At 39.4% G+C, this 18,414-nt stretch overlaps 1 protein-coding gene across 1 annotated transcript in view; it reads right to left on the reverse strand.

Annotated features, from left to right (window-relative positions):
- Nucleotides 1-217: 217 nt before the first annotated feature.
- The window catches only part of LOC127423655 (heparan sulfate glucosamine 3-O-sulfotransferase 3A1-like), a 57,054-nt gene continuing 38,857 nt past the window's right edge, over nt 218-18,414 (reverse strand). Inside the window, exon 2 of the mRNA XM_051668162.1 lies at nt 218-2,578. Within this exon, the coding sequence (XP_051524122.1) occupies nt 1,957-2,578 (622 nt within the window). The 3' untranslated portion in view covers nt 218-1,956. The remainder of the gene's footprint in view (nt 2,579-18,414) is intronic.

Raw genomic sequence — 18,414 nt, forward strand, 5'->3', positions numbered from 1 at the left:
GAATGCTCAGGGCAGGGCGGAGGGTTCCACTCCAGCCTGATGTTCGTGGCTGCCCGGGCAAGCATGACTGCCAACTCAGAGTCCACCTCATTCTGAGCTCTACCGCATCTCGCCAATTTTCATTGGCCTTTTCTGAATAAAGCAAAGTTGATTGGGGCTCTCAAGAGCGAACCCCTAGTGTCACTACATCGACACAACATCAGGGGAGTGACAGACAGGGAATGTGTGATTTCTGCACCACTATACTGTTGAATCACTAAATGGAAATGCAAAAATAATGACTGATTTCAAACAGATTTCCCAAACACTCACCCCTGTCTTCAATTGGTTTGACAAAAAGATAGTCCAGTCTCTATCTCAGAATCTCTCTCAGAATTTGGACACGTGACAAATTTAAAAAGTTTGTTCTATGCAATCTAAAACACAAACCTGGGGGAAAGTGACTTAACATTCTGTATGTTTACCACACTGGGGGCCCTATTCCAGTCTTTGATCCATTGACATAATTGTTTTTTATTTTTTATCTTGTCTGCCATCTCAAATATCTCCAATAATCATGAAAGAAACATCTTGAGTGTGTACATTTATATTATATTTATCCAAAATTAAAAGTTTTAGAAAAGGCATTTTGTGTTACAAGGTTCAAAATATAAAATAATTTCGCCCACCGTCCACACACCCAAAAAAGTGAAGAGAGGTATTAGTGAAGATTATTCAGAATAGATAAACTGTATATGTGTACATATTTAAAATAAATAAATCTCCAAAAAATACACTTATTTAATATTTTTTTCAAAATAATTGTAAACTCACTGAGCACTTTATTAGGAACACATATACAACATATTCATTTGATTATCTATTCAGCCAATCGTGTGGCAGCAGTGCAATGCATAAAATCCTGCAGATACAGTTCAGGAGCTTCAGTTAATGTTCACATCAACCATCAGAATGGGGAAAATGTTTTATCTCAATGATTTCGACCGTGGCATGATTGTTGGTGCCAGACAGGCTGGTTTGAGTATTTCTGTAACTGCTGATCTCCTGAAATTTTCATGCACAACAGTCTCTAGAGTTTACTAAGAATGGTGCCAAAAAAAAAAAAAAAAAAAAACCTCAGAAAACCACTCTGTACAATTGTAGTGAGCAGAATAGTATCTCAGAATGCACAACACATCGAACCTTGAGGGAGATGAGCTACAACAGCAGAAGACCACATCGGGCACTTTATTGGGACCATAGTGTTCCGAATAAAGTGCTCAGTGAGTGTACAGTATATAAGCAGCTAGTCTTTCTCTACATTAAATATGGCAGGTGGACTGGTTTGATCTCCAAACCCCAGACACACAATGGATATTTCACAGTTCACAGTCCCACTGAGCATTGTTGCATAGTTCCAGCTTTTATGTTACAAGAAAGCACTGTGCTTTGACTAAGCAGTGCTTCTCTCCATGGTCCTCAGGTAACACAAGGCTGTTGAAATTACAAATATGGCCATGACAAGACTGGTAAATCTCTCCATACACTGTTATTATTCCTCCAAATTTCACTTTTATCTTCATATTTTTGCTTGATGAAGACCTAAGAGGCCGAAATGTCACATTTGTTGAATAAAATTTGGACTAATAATAATAGTGTGTGGATATTCCATGCTGAAAAACGGCCTAAGCTGGTTTGCTGGTCTTAGCTGGTGTCAGACCTGCAAATAAACAGTTTTTCCAGCAAAGTTTGTTTTTTCTACATTTGTTGCATTGTGTCCTAGATCAGTATACAACTTGGGTTGGATGTGCACACTTTTTCTATAATTTCTCCCCAGCCAGATTGGACAACTTTTTGGTAATTTGCAGAGACAGGAAATGGTACATATTCCTGTTGCTGGTGTAGTCATAGTGAGGTGACCCTTTAATCAAGTGTCTTTCTCTATAGTCTAACCCCATTGTTCAACATAAACTGTTGTCAATCATCCCAGCCAAATTTCCTGCCTGTCATCTGGTAGAACTTCATGTTAAATGGCCTGTAGAAGTCTCTAAGTCTCTGCACTACCTCAGGGTGAATGTTTGGGTGAGTCCTCCCTTTGGTTTTGCCCAGGCAATGGGGCTTGCTGCTGCCCTCAGCCTTCTTGAGACAAGGAAAGCCCTTGGTCTGGTTGAAGTAGAAGTGTTTGTCTGTGATGATCCTCTTGAGACCCAGGAAGTCCTGCACATGGCCCAGCTCTCCGGACGGGTCATTAATGAGACGTTCTCCACTCACAAACAGAATCTGACCCATGGGGAAGAACTGCAGCCAGTTGTGCAGGTGCTTAGCATAGATGCCAATCTGAATGGCGCTCCACGAGGTGTCTATCAACCCTGTAGACCTGTTTTTGAAGGTAAGGCTCCCAAAAGAGGGAATGTCAGGCTTCTTGGACAATGTTTGTGTGTAGTCGGAGATGGCTCGCGTGACGGGGTCCCGGACCACCACGATCAGCTTGGTGTCACGGGACATGGCATAGATCCGAGCTGGAGCCTCACGGGTCACAAAGTAGCTTGGTGTTTTTTCCATGGTGATTTGGCCCTCCAGAGTCTTAGGCATTAGGTCTCTGTAAAGAAAGACAGACAGAAATACAGAGAAATAAGTTTGGAGGTACATCAGCCATTCTGATAATACTGAATCAGTCTTGTTTGTCCATGTTTTTGTACTTGTACTTTTGACCTGTTATGTGCCACAGCATCATACTGAACCAAGCTTTGTGCTCTAGATTCAAAACAGCATCCAACACTCAAAATTGTTCTTAAAGGTCAACCTATTTTCACCTCTGAAAGTGAGATTGCTTTTCTGACTGGACTTTTAGTGCTGTAAGTGATTTACTAAGACTCCATTAAACCATCGACCAATGTCCCCAACATCACATGACCCCAAATACTTCATATGTTAGACTCTTTCTTTGCTTCTCAGATATTTCTGTTTAGGCAGATTTGAAGAGCTACACCAAAGACAAATTATTTTCATACCAAAATCAACAGCTTTTCTGCCAACCATCTACAACAGACATCAACAATTAGTTAACCGCAGTTCAGATCTCGACCCATGATTGGTTCCTCTTGGACCATGGGTCATTTATAAAAATAAAAAAAGGGGTCACGAAACCCCAAAACTACATTTTTGAGATGTTAATAGATATGTACAGGTTGCACACCATTGAAAACAATAATAGCACTTACAGTATTATGCTTATTGTTAAGGGTAAAGTGGTTATTATTTATTAAATTTTTTTTTGCCATTTCATTCTTCCAGTTTAAAAACAAAACTTGAAGCAAAAAAGTTACCGGGATTTATGCCAGCAGGGTTTATTAGACCTTAGCTCCGGCGTCAAGACAACGAAGTTGAAACACTGGATATTTTACACAGACAACAAGCGATTTTATCACACTAGAGCAATGTTAACACATATTATATTTAAGTATTGCAGCTGTACTTTTGAAACAGTGTGTTGTTAATGTTTTGTGTATTGGACCCGTTTACTTTAATTATGTGCTTAATGAATGCAATTTTTTTTTTCTTTAGATAAAAGGATGTCAAAATGATTTTCTTTGGTACTTAAAATTATGCGACAAATACTGTCAATAAAGTTTAACTTGTATTAACCAGAAACATTCCTTGTAAGAATAAATATGTATCTATGAATGTATATAAGGTCTCTAAGCCATCCTTGTTTTAGTGGCAATGCCTGCTTTCACTTTATTACCAAAATTTTGAACACAATATCAGAATCTTTGATTTGCAAGCTGTTCTAGCATCTTTTACTTTTCACACGTTCATACTGTTGTCCCATGATTGATATCCAGCAGTGTGCCCCAAAACTCTTTTGCTTTTGTTTCCTCTTACATTTTGATGTTCAGCCATCTCTATTGTGAGAGAGTGAGTTGTTGTGTTTGACCCCTTCACATTGTTTATTTGATATTATAGCCAGAAACATATTGTCTCCTGAAACCAAAAGTTATTTTAAGCCTTTGGTTGTTTGGATCTTTGTTGGGAAGGAAATGGAGCGCAACTCTAAAGTAGTAAAGAAGTAAAAAAAACATTATTTTTTATTATTTTTTTCCATAGGTGAACTGATTTTTAAGGATAACTTTAAATAGCAATGTTTCAAGGGATTGTAGTTCATGCCCTCATGACAGATAAGTTCAAAGTCTTGTGTCTTTGTCTTTTTGTCTGATTTTCAAATAATATTTTGCTTCAAATAAAACATTTTTAATGTTGTGATTCACCACGGAGCTGGTTGGTTTGGTGTATGGCTTAGAAATCCTTTATGAAGGACTTTCTGAAATCTCTATGGACAAAAATAAATGTAAAAATACCTCCGGAACCAAGATGGCTGAAAAAGTGGTGGGCACTGTTGCGCATCTCCGACAACAAAACTGGAACTTTAAATACTACTTTTCTACAAGAACAAAAACTGACATGTTTTTTTACTTTTGCTTATAAAATTACAAAGCAAGTATTGTCATGCTAGCGTTCATGATAAAGAGAAAATTCTCTCCCCAAGTCCCAATGTTCTCTAAAGAAAAATAGTTGAACATTTAGTCTGCACTACAAGCAGCAAAAACTCCAGCTAGCCAGTGGGTGCAGCCATAATATTTGGCTTGCGGTTTCCCCCGACTTCTACCCTTCATCTCTAAGGCTCTTTTGCTTTGCATTCTAGCTCTGTCAGATCTTAAAGAGGAAAGAGTCTAATCTATTTGTCCATGACAGTCTCTGTCACACTCACTCCCTCACTCTCTCTTTCCACTGCTTTCCAGTGCCTTTAGGACAGTGACCTGAACCAAAGAGGATAAAAGCAGTGGATTAATGATTTACAGTACTGCACTCCACCACTTAGAGCCTCATAAGGCCTGTTCACTTTAAAATCAGCCCAAGTGCAGAATGCAGCCCTCAATTATTTATCTTCCTCCACCGGGGGGTTTAGACTCTGAAAAAATTGCCTCCCCTAACCCTGGTGGCAGTTTATAGGCTGAAATAGCTTTAGTGGGCTGGGGTCAGCAGCTTTAGAGGGCCTTTCAAGTCATTCTCAAAATGGTTCCTCTTTTCCATGGCAATTGTATTTCTTGTTGAATGCCAACACAAATTCATGCCCTTTAATGAGAATGCGAGTCCAGTTACTTTGGGAGTTCCCAGAATTGGTAGACAAGCATTTACGTGCTATGCAGCTGGGCTGGTAGACAATCTCACTCAAGTGAATACCACAAGCTGCTGATTGACTTGCCGCAGAGGAAAGAACATGAGCTTCACCTGTACACAGAGATCACAGTGAGGCTGTAACAGTAATTATTGATGGGTAGACAACCAGCAGCCAGGTGGGCCTAACCTCATGCTGATGTGGCAGCAACATTAAGTACAGGTCATAGGGACGATGGGGACAACCTTCTACCACAACAAATGTTCAACATTGCCTCCTTTATGAAATAGACATAAGCCCGGTCCAAAGACATCATTCACATTTAATAAGCTGCATCTTGCTTGTTGCAAATGCAATATTTGTTCTGCAATATCTTTTTTTAAAGACGAGTCCAGGTTCTGATTCAGAACAAGAAGAATTCAGAATTCCTCAACCACCCTGAATTCGTTAACTCTTCTGTTTTGGAGAGTATTCTAAACATCCACTTTGTTCAGGTCAAAAAAGACCTGGTAGAGTACAGTAGATATGCAGCACACCTTCCTTCTCATTATAAAACATAAACATTGCCATATGCTTGTTTTTAACACTAATCACAAGCTTTTTAGAATAGCATTTCATCTGGAAAGAGCGCAACCTTTATATCAGTGGTGGTACCATTCTTCTACAGTAGATAAACCCTTTCATTTTAAGTAAAACAAGTTGATATTTAGAATACTTACAAATGTATCACTTTCAAAATAAAAACAGATTTATTTTTTATTTTTTTCTGTATACAAACGTCTGCCTGCTGGACGAAAAATGAGCTAAAAATTCCATAGACTTCCAGTGATAAGTTCCCTACACATCAGGATATCAATGAGACTTGGGGATGATCTCTTTTAACCTGGGCAAGTAAGCAACCATCTTGCAACCAATTAGTAGTGCCCTAGCAACCACCTAGCAATGCCCTTGTAAACATCCTGACATTGCTTAAATACAGTATAAAAAATAATAATAACATTTTTAAACGTATTTATTTATCCATTACTGTGGATAATCCAAAGGAATTTTTAACAAATACAAGATTAAGTTATTTTTTTTTTTTTGTCCTGTTTTAACTCTTAAATGGGTAAAAATGACCTAAACATAACAGGAAGGTCAAAATATTGGGCAAGCAAACTACAGAGCTTTCAAGACTGATTCGAGTGACTTTTTGACTTTGGTCATTTTCTCACACAAAGCTATAGTATGATTCAGAAGACTTTAAAAATAGTTGTATGAGCTACTTTTATGGTACTTAAATTATGGTTCTTTTTTGTCATTTTTGGAACTCGACAACATCTATCCCCATTAACTATAATTCTCTTTAATTTCCTTTGGTGTTCCAAAGAAGAAAAATCTTATGGGTTTGGAACAACATGAAGTTCATCAAATCATGACATTTTTTATCAAAAATTTTCAAATTTTTTTTTTTTTCAAATGTCAAAATATTTTCTGTGCTCACATAGTGTTTATGACATATTTAACATGCATGCTCATCAAAACCTTCCTTTTATGAGTACAAAAAATCTGTAATCTTCTCTTAGGATGTGATTGTTTGAAATAGAGCAGCAGTCATGGATAAATCTTCTTTCTGTCACAGCACAAGGCCATTTCTCATACATATTACAAGCCTCAGAGATTTTAAAAGTTAAACAGACTCTTGCGTGCTTGTGAGTCTCAAACATATCAGCAAGAGAGAGGAAAACTAGGGAGACCTGGGAAGACAGAGGGAGAGAGAAAAGAGAACATATGACGGACAGCTTTCACAGCTTTAGCGATCTCATAGGAACCGTATAAAAGGGAGTATGCTGGTGAAAGAATATTTTCCTCCATCCCCTGGCAAGGGAAAGTGTGGCTTTGTCTAACAGATATTTATTGGCGGTGCAAATGATGTAACACTTGAAGTAGCTTTGCCTCCAAGCACATTTGATTTATAGCCCTTTCAGAGCAGTGTTTGATGTCTTCTTCATGCTGTACGAATATGACTCCCTGTACACACATTCAGGCATTTAATACAGGCAGAAAGCCTCAGCCATTAAACACATCCGGTTCATTTCAGGGTCCGACATGTACACCAATCCAAATGCAAAGAATAATGGCCAAATGCTTTGTCTTGCATTTAAACAATGAGCTTTAAGCAAAGCAACTAACATATAGACTGTATCTTGCTATGAAATCCATGCACAAAATTAAGCCAATTAAACTTCCTTTTTTTATATTACTTTATTATCCGAATATATTAAACAGTTCACTCAAGCACAGCAGAGCCATAAACTATAAATATCAAACAGTCATGACATATGACTCTGAAACATTCATAGGTGAATTGGTTACTTAAGGTTTTGCAGTCGGTTCCAATTGTGTTTTTAACCTTTTCGTACATGAGTTACTCCTGTACTGACGGAACCCCAGCATGAGTTCTTTAATGCACACTGTAATTAAAAAAAATATATATTACCTTATACTTCACAGCAGGTGTACTGAAATTCAAATTATTTATTATCAAACATTTAATGTGGTTTTTAGATTTTTATATTGATTGATTATGATAGATGAGATGCGATTGCGAATGCGCTTGCCAGCTATGTGTGCCGCCATATTGTTTACATTGCAATGCAGCATGGGATTCTGAGTTCGCCATAGAAGAATAGAAGGTTCTAAAAACCTAGCCCTTTTACTTTCCCAGCACCAGAAGTAGTTAGAATGTGTGACGGACGGAATGGGAGAAGGCTCGAGTGGACTGACTAGTTTGTATATTCTTTGCTTGACTTCAGAAAAAATGGCTGCATCGCTGCACCAAAACTGTCAACACCGACGGTAACGGCTTTAAACTTTTATTTATTGATTGTTTGAATGTTTGTGACATAAAAATGAAAGATTTTGTGATGTTGAAAAGACTATTTGAGCAGCTGGTTCATTTTGACAACCACATCAGTCCCTTTTTTGCTGGTAAACAGCAGCATGAATGCAGATCGCACCGGTTTGATTGTACGCCTCTAAGACCAAACTATACAATCCACACTGAAATAATACATAATACAATGCACAGTGAAACATGCACACACGCATATCATCCTGCACTGATGCGATCAGGAACTTTCTTAAACTTCGGTCACTATTTCCTGATGTTGGGATGCTTCAACAGAGGCCAAAGCACAGACGATGGTCCTCATAGACGCGACATCTCACATCATCTTCTTGAAGACATCGACTTTTTTTTTCTGGAGAAGATGCAGTTCTCCCAGCAAGTGGCAGCAATGGAATGAAGCAGACCAAATGCTGAACAGATTTAAAAAAAATTGAGCTCGGCAGCAGCGTACATCACTGGAAACGCATCAAAACGCTCAAAGACATCTATCTAGTGCATGCTAACATAGACCAACAATTAAAAATATCACAGATTTTGCAAGACGCAGAATGGGGGTCTCCTTTTAAGAATTGCAATTTCACATCGCATCTTTTAAAAGTGGGACGAGATGCATGATAACAGTCAAAGCAGTTTGTATATTGCATCTTTGTGTAGAAAAACTTTTCAAAATAGTCCAGATGAGCACAAAAGGTGTCCTGTGTGAGTCCCCTTTGGTATCAAGGAATAGTAGGCCCATTTGTCTTATTTTCTCCTCCACCTTTCTGACTGAGCGCTAGTGGGCAGGCCAAGGTGTGATCATGTTAAAGTAGGCTTTGATGTCTTGCTGTAGAGGCAGCCATGTGCTGATTTATTCATCCGTGTGACATCACAAAGTAGGGAAAATCCAAATAAGCTGTTTTTGCAGCTTGGTTTAAATAAATGTTTTTTTTTGTATTAAGGAGGAAGTTTTAAGTTCTGAAACTTACAGTATGTCATGACCCCTTTAAAGAATAACATTTTATAATTGTTAATTAAAGCTGAAGCATGTATTTTTTCTTTTTGTTAAAAGGATAGTTTATCCAAAAATGAAAATTCTGTCATCAATTACTCACCCTCATATTGTTCAAAACCAAACTTGTGAGTAAAATTGACTCAACCAATGGTGTGAGTTTGGGGCGTGACTATCTTTTTGGTTGACCATGAGAGACAGGGGGAGTGTTTGTGAAACCTGTTTGAAAACAATCATTATTTTGGCAATTCTGTTTGGTGACACTAGTGAAAATAAAAGTTTTTCACTTTAAAATCTTTAAAAAGCTACACAAAAAATTTAGAGAAAAACACCAAGCAAACCACTCAAAACAGTCAAATTCATTCAACCTTTTCTTGAAGCATTCTGTCCCATTTGTGTTTTATGCAAATGAACTACTGCCAAGCAACTCTCTTTAAATCAGACTGATTTATGTCTCCCTGGGAGAGATGGAGGGCATGAAGAGTCAAACGGGTGGTAATCACAAAGGGCACAAGGGCACATGGGCCACACCATCATAGATATGGGCCACACCGTCAAAGATTCATGTGTCCCTGAAGAGAGGTAAAGCACACATAAATATCTTCTATCCAGAGCAGATAATCGTTATCTAATTGGCTCAATATTTCTGCCATTTGGACAGAGAGCCTATCGCTCTCTCTCATTCTTTCTCTCTAACCACATTCCTAAAACGTAATTTTCCCGGCTGATGAATTCCAATGGAGGTCAAAGGAGTATGTCTGTAATTTACAGCATGTGAGTCTGTGTTTGGAAGTAACACAACTTAACCCTTACCAGCCGGAGCGTTCAAATTTGGGAACAATTATTCCCATGGTCCCTGTCTCAGTATCTTCGCAATCCAATCACCGATTTTATTTCTGAAAACTGCCAGATACTCATGACAATATAAGCTAAAAGCACATATGATTGGTTAAGGGGTTACTGGGTGTGAATAATAAATGTATCATCATCATCGTCATCTTCCATTTGTCTGAGCAGAGCCAGAGAGGATATCTCGGGAGATTAACTCCAGTGTTGGACTTACTGCTTCAAATTGAAAAATGAGGCAATCTTTCGAGGTAAGACAAGTTGTTTAACATGTGTTGTCAATATTGTCTATTGAAAGTCAAAACGTTTTAGTTACGAAGCATTTATTTGTAGGAGTAACGCTAGTTATTTCTGGAAAAAAATGACAAGACCATCGGCGTTCATCGGACAGGCAGCTAGCCTCTATTTTTAAGCAAATTTCTGTGAAACTTGCTAAATAAACATTAGCTAGCAATAATATGTAAATTTTTAGCTAAATATCAATAACTTTTTTGGCCAGTTTTGTTGCTTGTGGAAGATAGTCAAAAGTTTTTAGTTACGAAGCATTTATTTGTAGGAGTAGAGCTAGCTAGTTTTTTTCTGGAAAAAAACGTGACCGTCATCGGCGAGCCTCTTCTTTTTATATCAACCTTTTTTTTTGGCAGTTTCTGTGAAACTTGCTAAATAAACATTAACTAGCAATACTATGTACATTTTTAACTAAATATCAGTAACTTTTTTTGCCAGTTTTGTCACTTGTGAAAAATCCGCCTGAAGTATTGTGAGTGCAGGTGCTGTTCAGACTTTTTTTTTTTTTTTTGACGCTGTTCAGACCTGCCTGGAAACTGGCCTGCTAGTTAGATAAGTTATCTAGCTTGTTGATTTTCCCATGTAATAAAAAAAAATGGTAGATATCTTTCTACAATTTAGCAGATAGCCTTACCAATCCATCACACAGACATGATTTTAGATTGTGTGTCGCTTCCTGTTCACAAGGAAAGTGTGAGAGGACTATCTGCAGTTGGACATTCTGCTTAGTCTGCAAGCCTTTGGTGACTATTGCGTGTACGGATTTGTGAAGAACACACTGCTGGCTACCAATTGTGTACTTTTTTCTGTTGTAGAGGTGGATAGAGACTATGGCTCCCTGCATTTGAGGGCATGAGCACACAGGAGGAAGATCTGCTGGACCAGGAACTACTGCAGGAAGACCCGGACCATGAGGAGATGGAGGATGAGATGGAACCTGATCCGCATGCCAAGAAAATCAACTGGGTATATATGAATGTGTATGTATTGTTTGTTTCTATTTCTCATATGACTGATACTCACAGTAACACTAACACTGTTACTTTTATTATTTTGGGTATGGCTAGCCATTCTCGCACAGGTCCCAAGTCAGCTAGAAAGCGTAAACGCTTCCCTGACTCTGTTTCTTATCCCTCGTACTCTGACATCGATTCACAGGCACAAAAACCTCTCCCATTTAAGCCTAGCCATCCATTCGGTATTGACTTGGGTAGCGTGCGTCAGGCTGTGCGGTCAACCTCCAATATGATGTTGTGAGAAATTTACTTTTTCATGCTGATTCAATGCAGCTTTACAAACCGTCAGGGGTGGGAGCTCGTCCTAAACTGTCTGTCATATTCCAGCTACGAAGGAGCTTGGATGGAGGTGACCCCCGATGAATTTTACAAATGTTTTGGGTTGCTCATTTACATGGGGTTTTCAATTTTCCCATCGTCATTGGGGAACCAAGTCACTTCAGGGCTCGTGGGCGAGGGGATTTATGTCGCGTGACTGCTACAAGGCTCTTTTAGCAGCTCTACATTTTGTAGACCCTTCCACAGAGGATAATCAGGATCACCTTAGGAAGTTGCGTTATCTTATGGACCACCTCAAACAAAAATGCCAGCAGCTCTTTCAGCCTAACCAAAATCTCGCAATAGATGACCGTATGGTCAAGTCTAAAGCTCGGTCAGGATTTAAACAATACATGAAGGGAAAGCCTACTCGGTGGGGTTTTAAATTATGGGTAATTGCAACATCAGACTTGGGGTATACTCTCGACTTTAATGTTTACACAGGTAGTTGTGATGGGCGTGTCACTGACTTGGCCACCAAAGTATTTGAATCGTTACTGCAGCCATTCCAAGACCAGGGCCACAATGTTTGGTTTGACAACTTTTACACGTCCCCAGCTCTTCTGGTTAAGTTGTTAGAAATGGGAACTAATGCCTGTGGGTCATGCAGGGTGAATTGTAAACTGCTTCCTGCAGAATTTAAAGACATCAAAAGATGGGAACGCAAGACAGCTCGTGGGGATATGAGGTGGTGTAGGATTGAGGGGAATATACTTGTAATTCAGTGGAAAGACACGCGTGCAGTTACATGCCTCTCCAATTTCCACAATGCGAATGGCTCAACCGAAATTACTAGGTTTGAAAAAATGATGGCGACTGGACAATAGAAGTAGCCCTCAAGCCCACTGTCATCAGCGATTATAACAAAAACATGGGTGGTGTTGATAGGTCAGACCAAATGATAAAATCTTACGACGTCCTACATAAAACTCAGAAGTGGTGGAAGACTCTTTTTTTCCACTTCATAGACATTGCCGTCGTCAATAGTTTCATATTGTTTAAGGAATGGCAACACATTCATGTGGCACCAGGGGATGAGCGTAGACCGGTGAACTTAACCCAGATAGATTTCAGAGAAAACCTGGCTAGTCAGCTGGGAGGTATCGATATTCATGCAAGTTTCCCTTTGCATACACTAAAGCCTGTAGTCCCTCCTTCGCCATCACTCCACACAGCCCATGTCCCTAAATTTGAAGAGTCCTCTAAGAGATGTTGGCTATGCTATCGGAAAGTAAACTGAAAATAAAACTAAAGTAGCTTGTTGTGAGCCGGAATGTAATGGCAAAAGACTTTCCATGGTTCGCGATAGGAACTGTTTTCAGTCTTGGCACTCAGCTGAGTGTGACCAGTTTCGTGAAGAGGCCTAGGTTGGTCTGTGTTTACTGGTGTTGTTGTCCTCCCCCTCCCCTCTTTTCTTCTCTCCACAGGTATTGCAGTTGTTGAGTAATTATGAATTTAAATATATTCTGTTCCTGCACTCTTTTTAAAAAATGTATTTACTGTAGATAGTTCGAAAGTTTGATTTTGTATGTTTTGCTGTGTAATTCGTGTGTAATTCTAATGTTCAAATTAAATAAAGTGTGTGTTTTATTGAACACATAAAATGTATATTTCAGTGTTTGTGTCCTTCAATTTCAGATGCAATCTCAATTTATTATTACAGGTGCTCAAAAGGATTATTTGAGGAGTGGTCATGAAATGTATCTTAACATTCTAAATGTTTGTTTTATTCCGTTTTCCCACTAATCACTAGAATGGTCATAACTTTCAAACAATAGATTATATTTCTAATCTGTCTGCTATTCTACATTGCCCACAAAATTATGTATATTTCATATACTCCAAGTTTCCCTCTAGCTTGTAATTAAAATGGTTGAAAATGCAGTTGTCTGATGAAGTATGGTGGCCGGAGAAGATTTTTGTAAAAATTGCTGTCTGAAACCTTATTGATAAAGGATGATTAGCCTTAAATAATCATACATATATTTATATAATTTGAAAGCCCTAGTTCTTCTCTTCAATATGGTATATACAGTTCAGGTGTGTGATGTTATATGAGTATGAATATAATATAATATGAATTTGGATGGAATGGAATTTTCGGAATTTTGGGCTTTAAAGGGTTAAATACAAGTGTCTGGCTTAATGACCCCTTCAGCCAGTAGGTACCGTACATAGCTGCGATAGTCCTCCTGTCCTGTCCTGAAGCTGATTGAGGTTCTTGTTTCTGTACTAATTACTGCTAATGGACAGCAGAGCAGGTGAATGTGACAGTGCTGGAAATGTGTCTGTTTTTTCCACTCTGAGATCACTCAACCATCAACTAGGCTCTGGCTGTTGAGAGAGGTCAAAGCATAAGGACCGTAATTAACTGTATTGTGTGCGTGTGTGTTTGAGAGTGTGTGAGCTTTTGTAATAAGCCATTCACACAGTTTAGGGTCCTGATCTTTTTTCAAAGAGGTGGGAATTGTGTTTATCAACTAATAAGTGCTCTTTCACCATGATTTTCAGCAAACATTTTGTCTTTCATTCCAGGAAAAGAGTGACATTTGTGTACATTGTGTGTTAACAGAGCACTGAGAGTCTAGTTCCAGAAGAAAAAATCCCATTCATTTTTTCCATGGAGGAGTTGATTATTAACCAAAAGTTATAACTTATAAAGACAGACCCACAGTGAGCTCTAAGGTCATAAATCGAAGGTATATGGAATTCTTAATTCTGATTTGTCAGTTGCAGTATTCTGCAGTCAGATATTTTTTTTTTTACATTGACAGCTTAACTGAATATAACTGCTTATTTAATTCCTCTTATATCACTTATCTTTCTTCCCACATCATAAATTTAACTAAAATTATAATTTGCTAAGCACCCACCTTGCAGACAAATTTCCAACAACTTTGTCTGATGCTATGTAAAGGTTAGGATCAAACTTTGTTAAAAAAAAAAAAAAAAAAAAAAAACCTTAATGAAACATCCTTATGACGTTATTAGTATTCAATAAAAGTTTTCACAATATTAGAAGAAAATGTTCCTTATGCAACATTGTCCGTACGTCCTGTAAACTAGATTTCTATACAGTTTTTCAAATGGAAAAAGTTGGCAAATTAAAGTTTCAGGAAGTTTTATGCTAACCTAAATAACGTGCTTCTCAGGTTAAGAAAACTGGACTTTTTTTTACGATCCCACAACCACAATTAAGAACATAAATGTGTTAGCTGGGTAGCCTTGATAGTGTAGTAAGTGGTAAAATGTACAGTAATCCATTACTACAACAATTTAACCCCTTCAGGGGGATACAATTAAGGTGGTAACCCTGTTTTTTCAGCCTGGTTTCATGAAAATTACTTGACTGAAAAAAAAAAAAAAAAAAAAATTACATTACATGGTTCATTACACATATCAAGGCAATTCTGATTTGAAATGTTCACTGTGTGGCGCTAAAAGTGAGTTAAATCTACTCCCAAACAGATTATGTTTTTAAGGGTAATACCCTACTGAGTTTTAAATCATCAAAACCTACCTCCCTACCCCACACATTAAACCTAAACCTTACTGAAAAATGCCATGAAAATCAATTGTGCATGTGCATACAATAAGGAATAATATCCTATAGCCCAAAACGTATGTTTTGCACAGAAAAAAACAATATGATCTGTTTTCTTTTGCTACACAAAATTACAAAACATAACCTTCCAGAAAATAAGGTTATTAAAATGTAGTTATGAATAAAGCAGAGTGTTAAATTAATATAAAAGCTCTAGATTCATTGAGCATAGCTGCAGGTTCTGAGGGGAAATCTCTAGATTTCCTGTATTTCATTTCAGAAAACTGGGTGAAACTACAGGGCCATATTTCTAATTCAGACTAAATAAGGGATATGAAAGTTTAAACAAATGCCTCATTTCATGACATATTCAAGAATGTACAGACACACATGCTTTTCACCAGCACCTTATGGTATTAATTCACTCAGTGAACTAAACTCTTGCCGTAATCCAATCATTTAATTAGGCATTTGAGCAAAGTTTCCAGACCTGACACACACACACACACACACACACACACACACACACACACACACACACACTGTACTTTATTCAAACCACAGTCAATCTGGAGCAAACCAGGGGAAAATGATCACCAACAGTAAACTTCTGCTGAACGTTTTCACTGTTAGCTTTTGCAAACAATGGGGGAACCCAGAAATCCTCTCAGTACATCAGAAACAAAGAATAAACAACAAAGCATTTAAATAACAGTAAACAATATTCACTATTTATTTAACTTGACAAATAAGTATTTTCTTTCCACATGAAGTGTCACATTCTGTCTCCCTCATGTTTCCTAGGACTCTTATTTTGAAGTGTTTCCCCCGGACTACGTTACCCAGTATGCACTGCCCACATCATTGCCATCTGTTCCTTGTTGTTCTCACCTGTTCTCCATTCCCTCATTAGCCCTTGTATGTATAAATACCCTCTAGTTTTGTTCATTCCTTTGTCAGTTCTTGTTTGTTGTTGTTTTGAGTTCCCGTTTGTTTGTTTCACTGTCATCATTTTTTTTATTAAAGCCTGCAAATAGATCCTACATCTCCCATCTCATCTCAGCAACTACTCGTGACAGAAGAACTGACCCACATGGATCTAGCGGCTGTCTGAATTCTGCTACTCAAGCAAGGGGACCGTACAGTTGAGGATCACATCCTTAAGTTTTTAGAATTAGCGAATTTAGTGCACTATCCAGATCGTTCTCTGGTGGTTTTCATCTGGACCGGTCTGAATAGTGCACTGAAGGAACTGATGCCTTCGGCTGATCCTCACTGGACCCTCTGTGAATATGTGGAGAAGGCTCTGGAACTTTGCGGTTCCCATTACCCAGTGGATTACGGTGGAAACCGCAGCCCAAAACCTGCATTTTCGGCTCCTTGCTCCAAGCCTTCCACGGCTCCTTGCTCCGAACAGGCGCCCGTGCCTGTGGCCTCAACCGTCCCGGCGCCCATGCATGTGGCCTCAACCGTCCCGGCACCCATGCCTGTGGCCTCAACCGTCCCAGTGCCCATGCCTGTGGCCTCGCCCGCTCCCGTGACTACGCTCCTAGCTGTCCAGAAAAGAAGGAAAAGGACACATTCTCCTTAGTCGCTGCCTGTACTCACGACCATGGAGGTCGTTCCCCAGTCGCTGACAGCTCTTGTCGAGCCTCCCACGGCTCCGCCTTCCACGGCTCTGCCCGCTCCTCCAGAAACTCCTCCTCCAGCAGCTCCGCCGCCTGACCCAGTCCCTGACCTGTGGACGCCTCCCAGGCCTCCTGACCCAGTCCTAGCTCTGTGGCCGCCTTCCAGGCCTCCTGACCCTGTCCCCGATCTGTGGCTGCCTTCCAGGTCTCCTGACCCAGTCCCGGCCCTGTGGCCACCTCCCAGGCCTCCCGACTCTATTCCAGCCCTGAGGCCGCCTCCCAGACCTCCTGACCCAGTCTCTACCCTGATGCTGCCCCCCCAGACCTCCAGACCCAATCCTTACCCTGGGGTCATCTCCCTGGCGACCTGGTCATCTTCCGGGTCCCCTTCCTCACCTGTATCTTCCTGACCTCCTCAGCCATCTTTGGGGCACCAGGATTCACCCCTTAAAGGGAGGGTTATGTCACAGCCTGTCATGTTTCCTAGGGCTCTTATTTTTAAGTGTTTCCCCCGGATTACGTTATCCAGTATCCACTGCCCTCATCACTGCCATCTGTTCATTATTGTTTTCACCTGTTCTCAATTCCCTCATTAGCCCTTGTATGTATAAATACCCTCTAGTTTTGTTCATTCCTTTGTCAGTTCTTGTTTGTTGTTGTTAATGTTTCTTTCACTGTCATCATTTTTTATTAAAGCCTGCAAATAGATCCTACATCTCCCATCTCAGCAACTACTCATGACAGAAGGAGATATTGCAGTCACTAAAGAGTTAGCTTTACAGTCTGTTCTTATAAATTTATCAGCAGGATTTTAAGAACTGCAAGACTCTCTCTCTCTCTCTCTCTCTCTCTCTCTCTCTCTCTCTCTCTCTCTCTCTCTCTCTCTCTTTAGTCCTTAAGTAACTCCCAAGTTTATTGTGTAAGAGAGGAAAAATAAGCTGTATCTCTGTGGCACCCTTCTTGTAAATTATTCACCCTCTCTAACTTTGGAGAAAGATGGAATGGAATAGAGAAAACTCACTCACAGCCATCAGCAGATGAACAAGTTTTACATTCCACCAGTCTACACACACACAGGACATTGTCTGTCCCTCTTACAGCCTTCTGTTACTAGATGGAAAACGTTCAATGTTGCATTTGCTTTGAGGGAATACCCTGACCACTCCTCTGATCCTCTTGGCAGTTAAACTGGGCTGTGGACTGAAAAGTGAATGCTTGAAATGAGCTGAGTGTAGGTGAAGACATTTGTGGATTTATAGTCCTGATCCTTCACCCCGCTGTAGTTGCAGAAACATACCAAACAGCAGGGGTTACTGCAGAGGATGAGGCAGAGATAGTTTACTATGAGTGTGTGTGCCCTGGAATGTGATGGCTGATGTCACGGAACTTTCCTAGTGAAATGAACACTAGAGGCGCTACAACTACAACAATGATTTTATTTCCTTTCACCCAAATCACAAGTAAAATGGCAGATTATCAGTTCATAAACTCTTTTTGCCTTTTTCCTCACACAATGCTAACTTATGACATCAAAACACTTTCACTATAGTGCATGACTTTTAACTTTTACATTACATAGCCAACTACTTTTACAAGCTTGTTTGACCACAATCAAATTGCACTCTCATCCGATAGAGCATTGCACTTGTGTTGCAAAAAACTGGGGTACGAGTTCTGAAGAGTGCACAAGTCAACACGTTAATCAAAAGTGTCATAAGAACACCACAAAATGATGTGGTTG

Source organism: Myxocyprinus asiaticus, chromosome 32, assembly GCF_019703515.2.
Source record: "Myxocyprinus asiaticus isolate MX2 ecotype Aquarium Trade chromosome 32, UBuf_Myxa_2, whole genome shotgun sequence".
Taxonomy (NCBI): Eukaryota; Metazoa; Chordata; class Actinopteri; order Cypriniformes; family Catostomidae; genus Myxocyprinus; species Myxocyprinus asiaticus.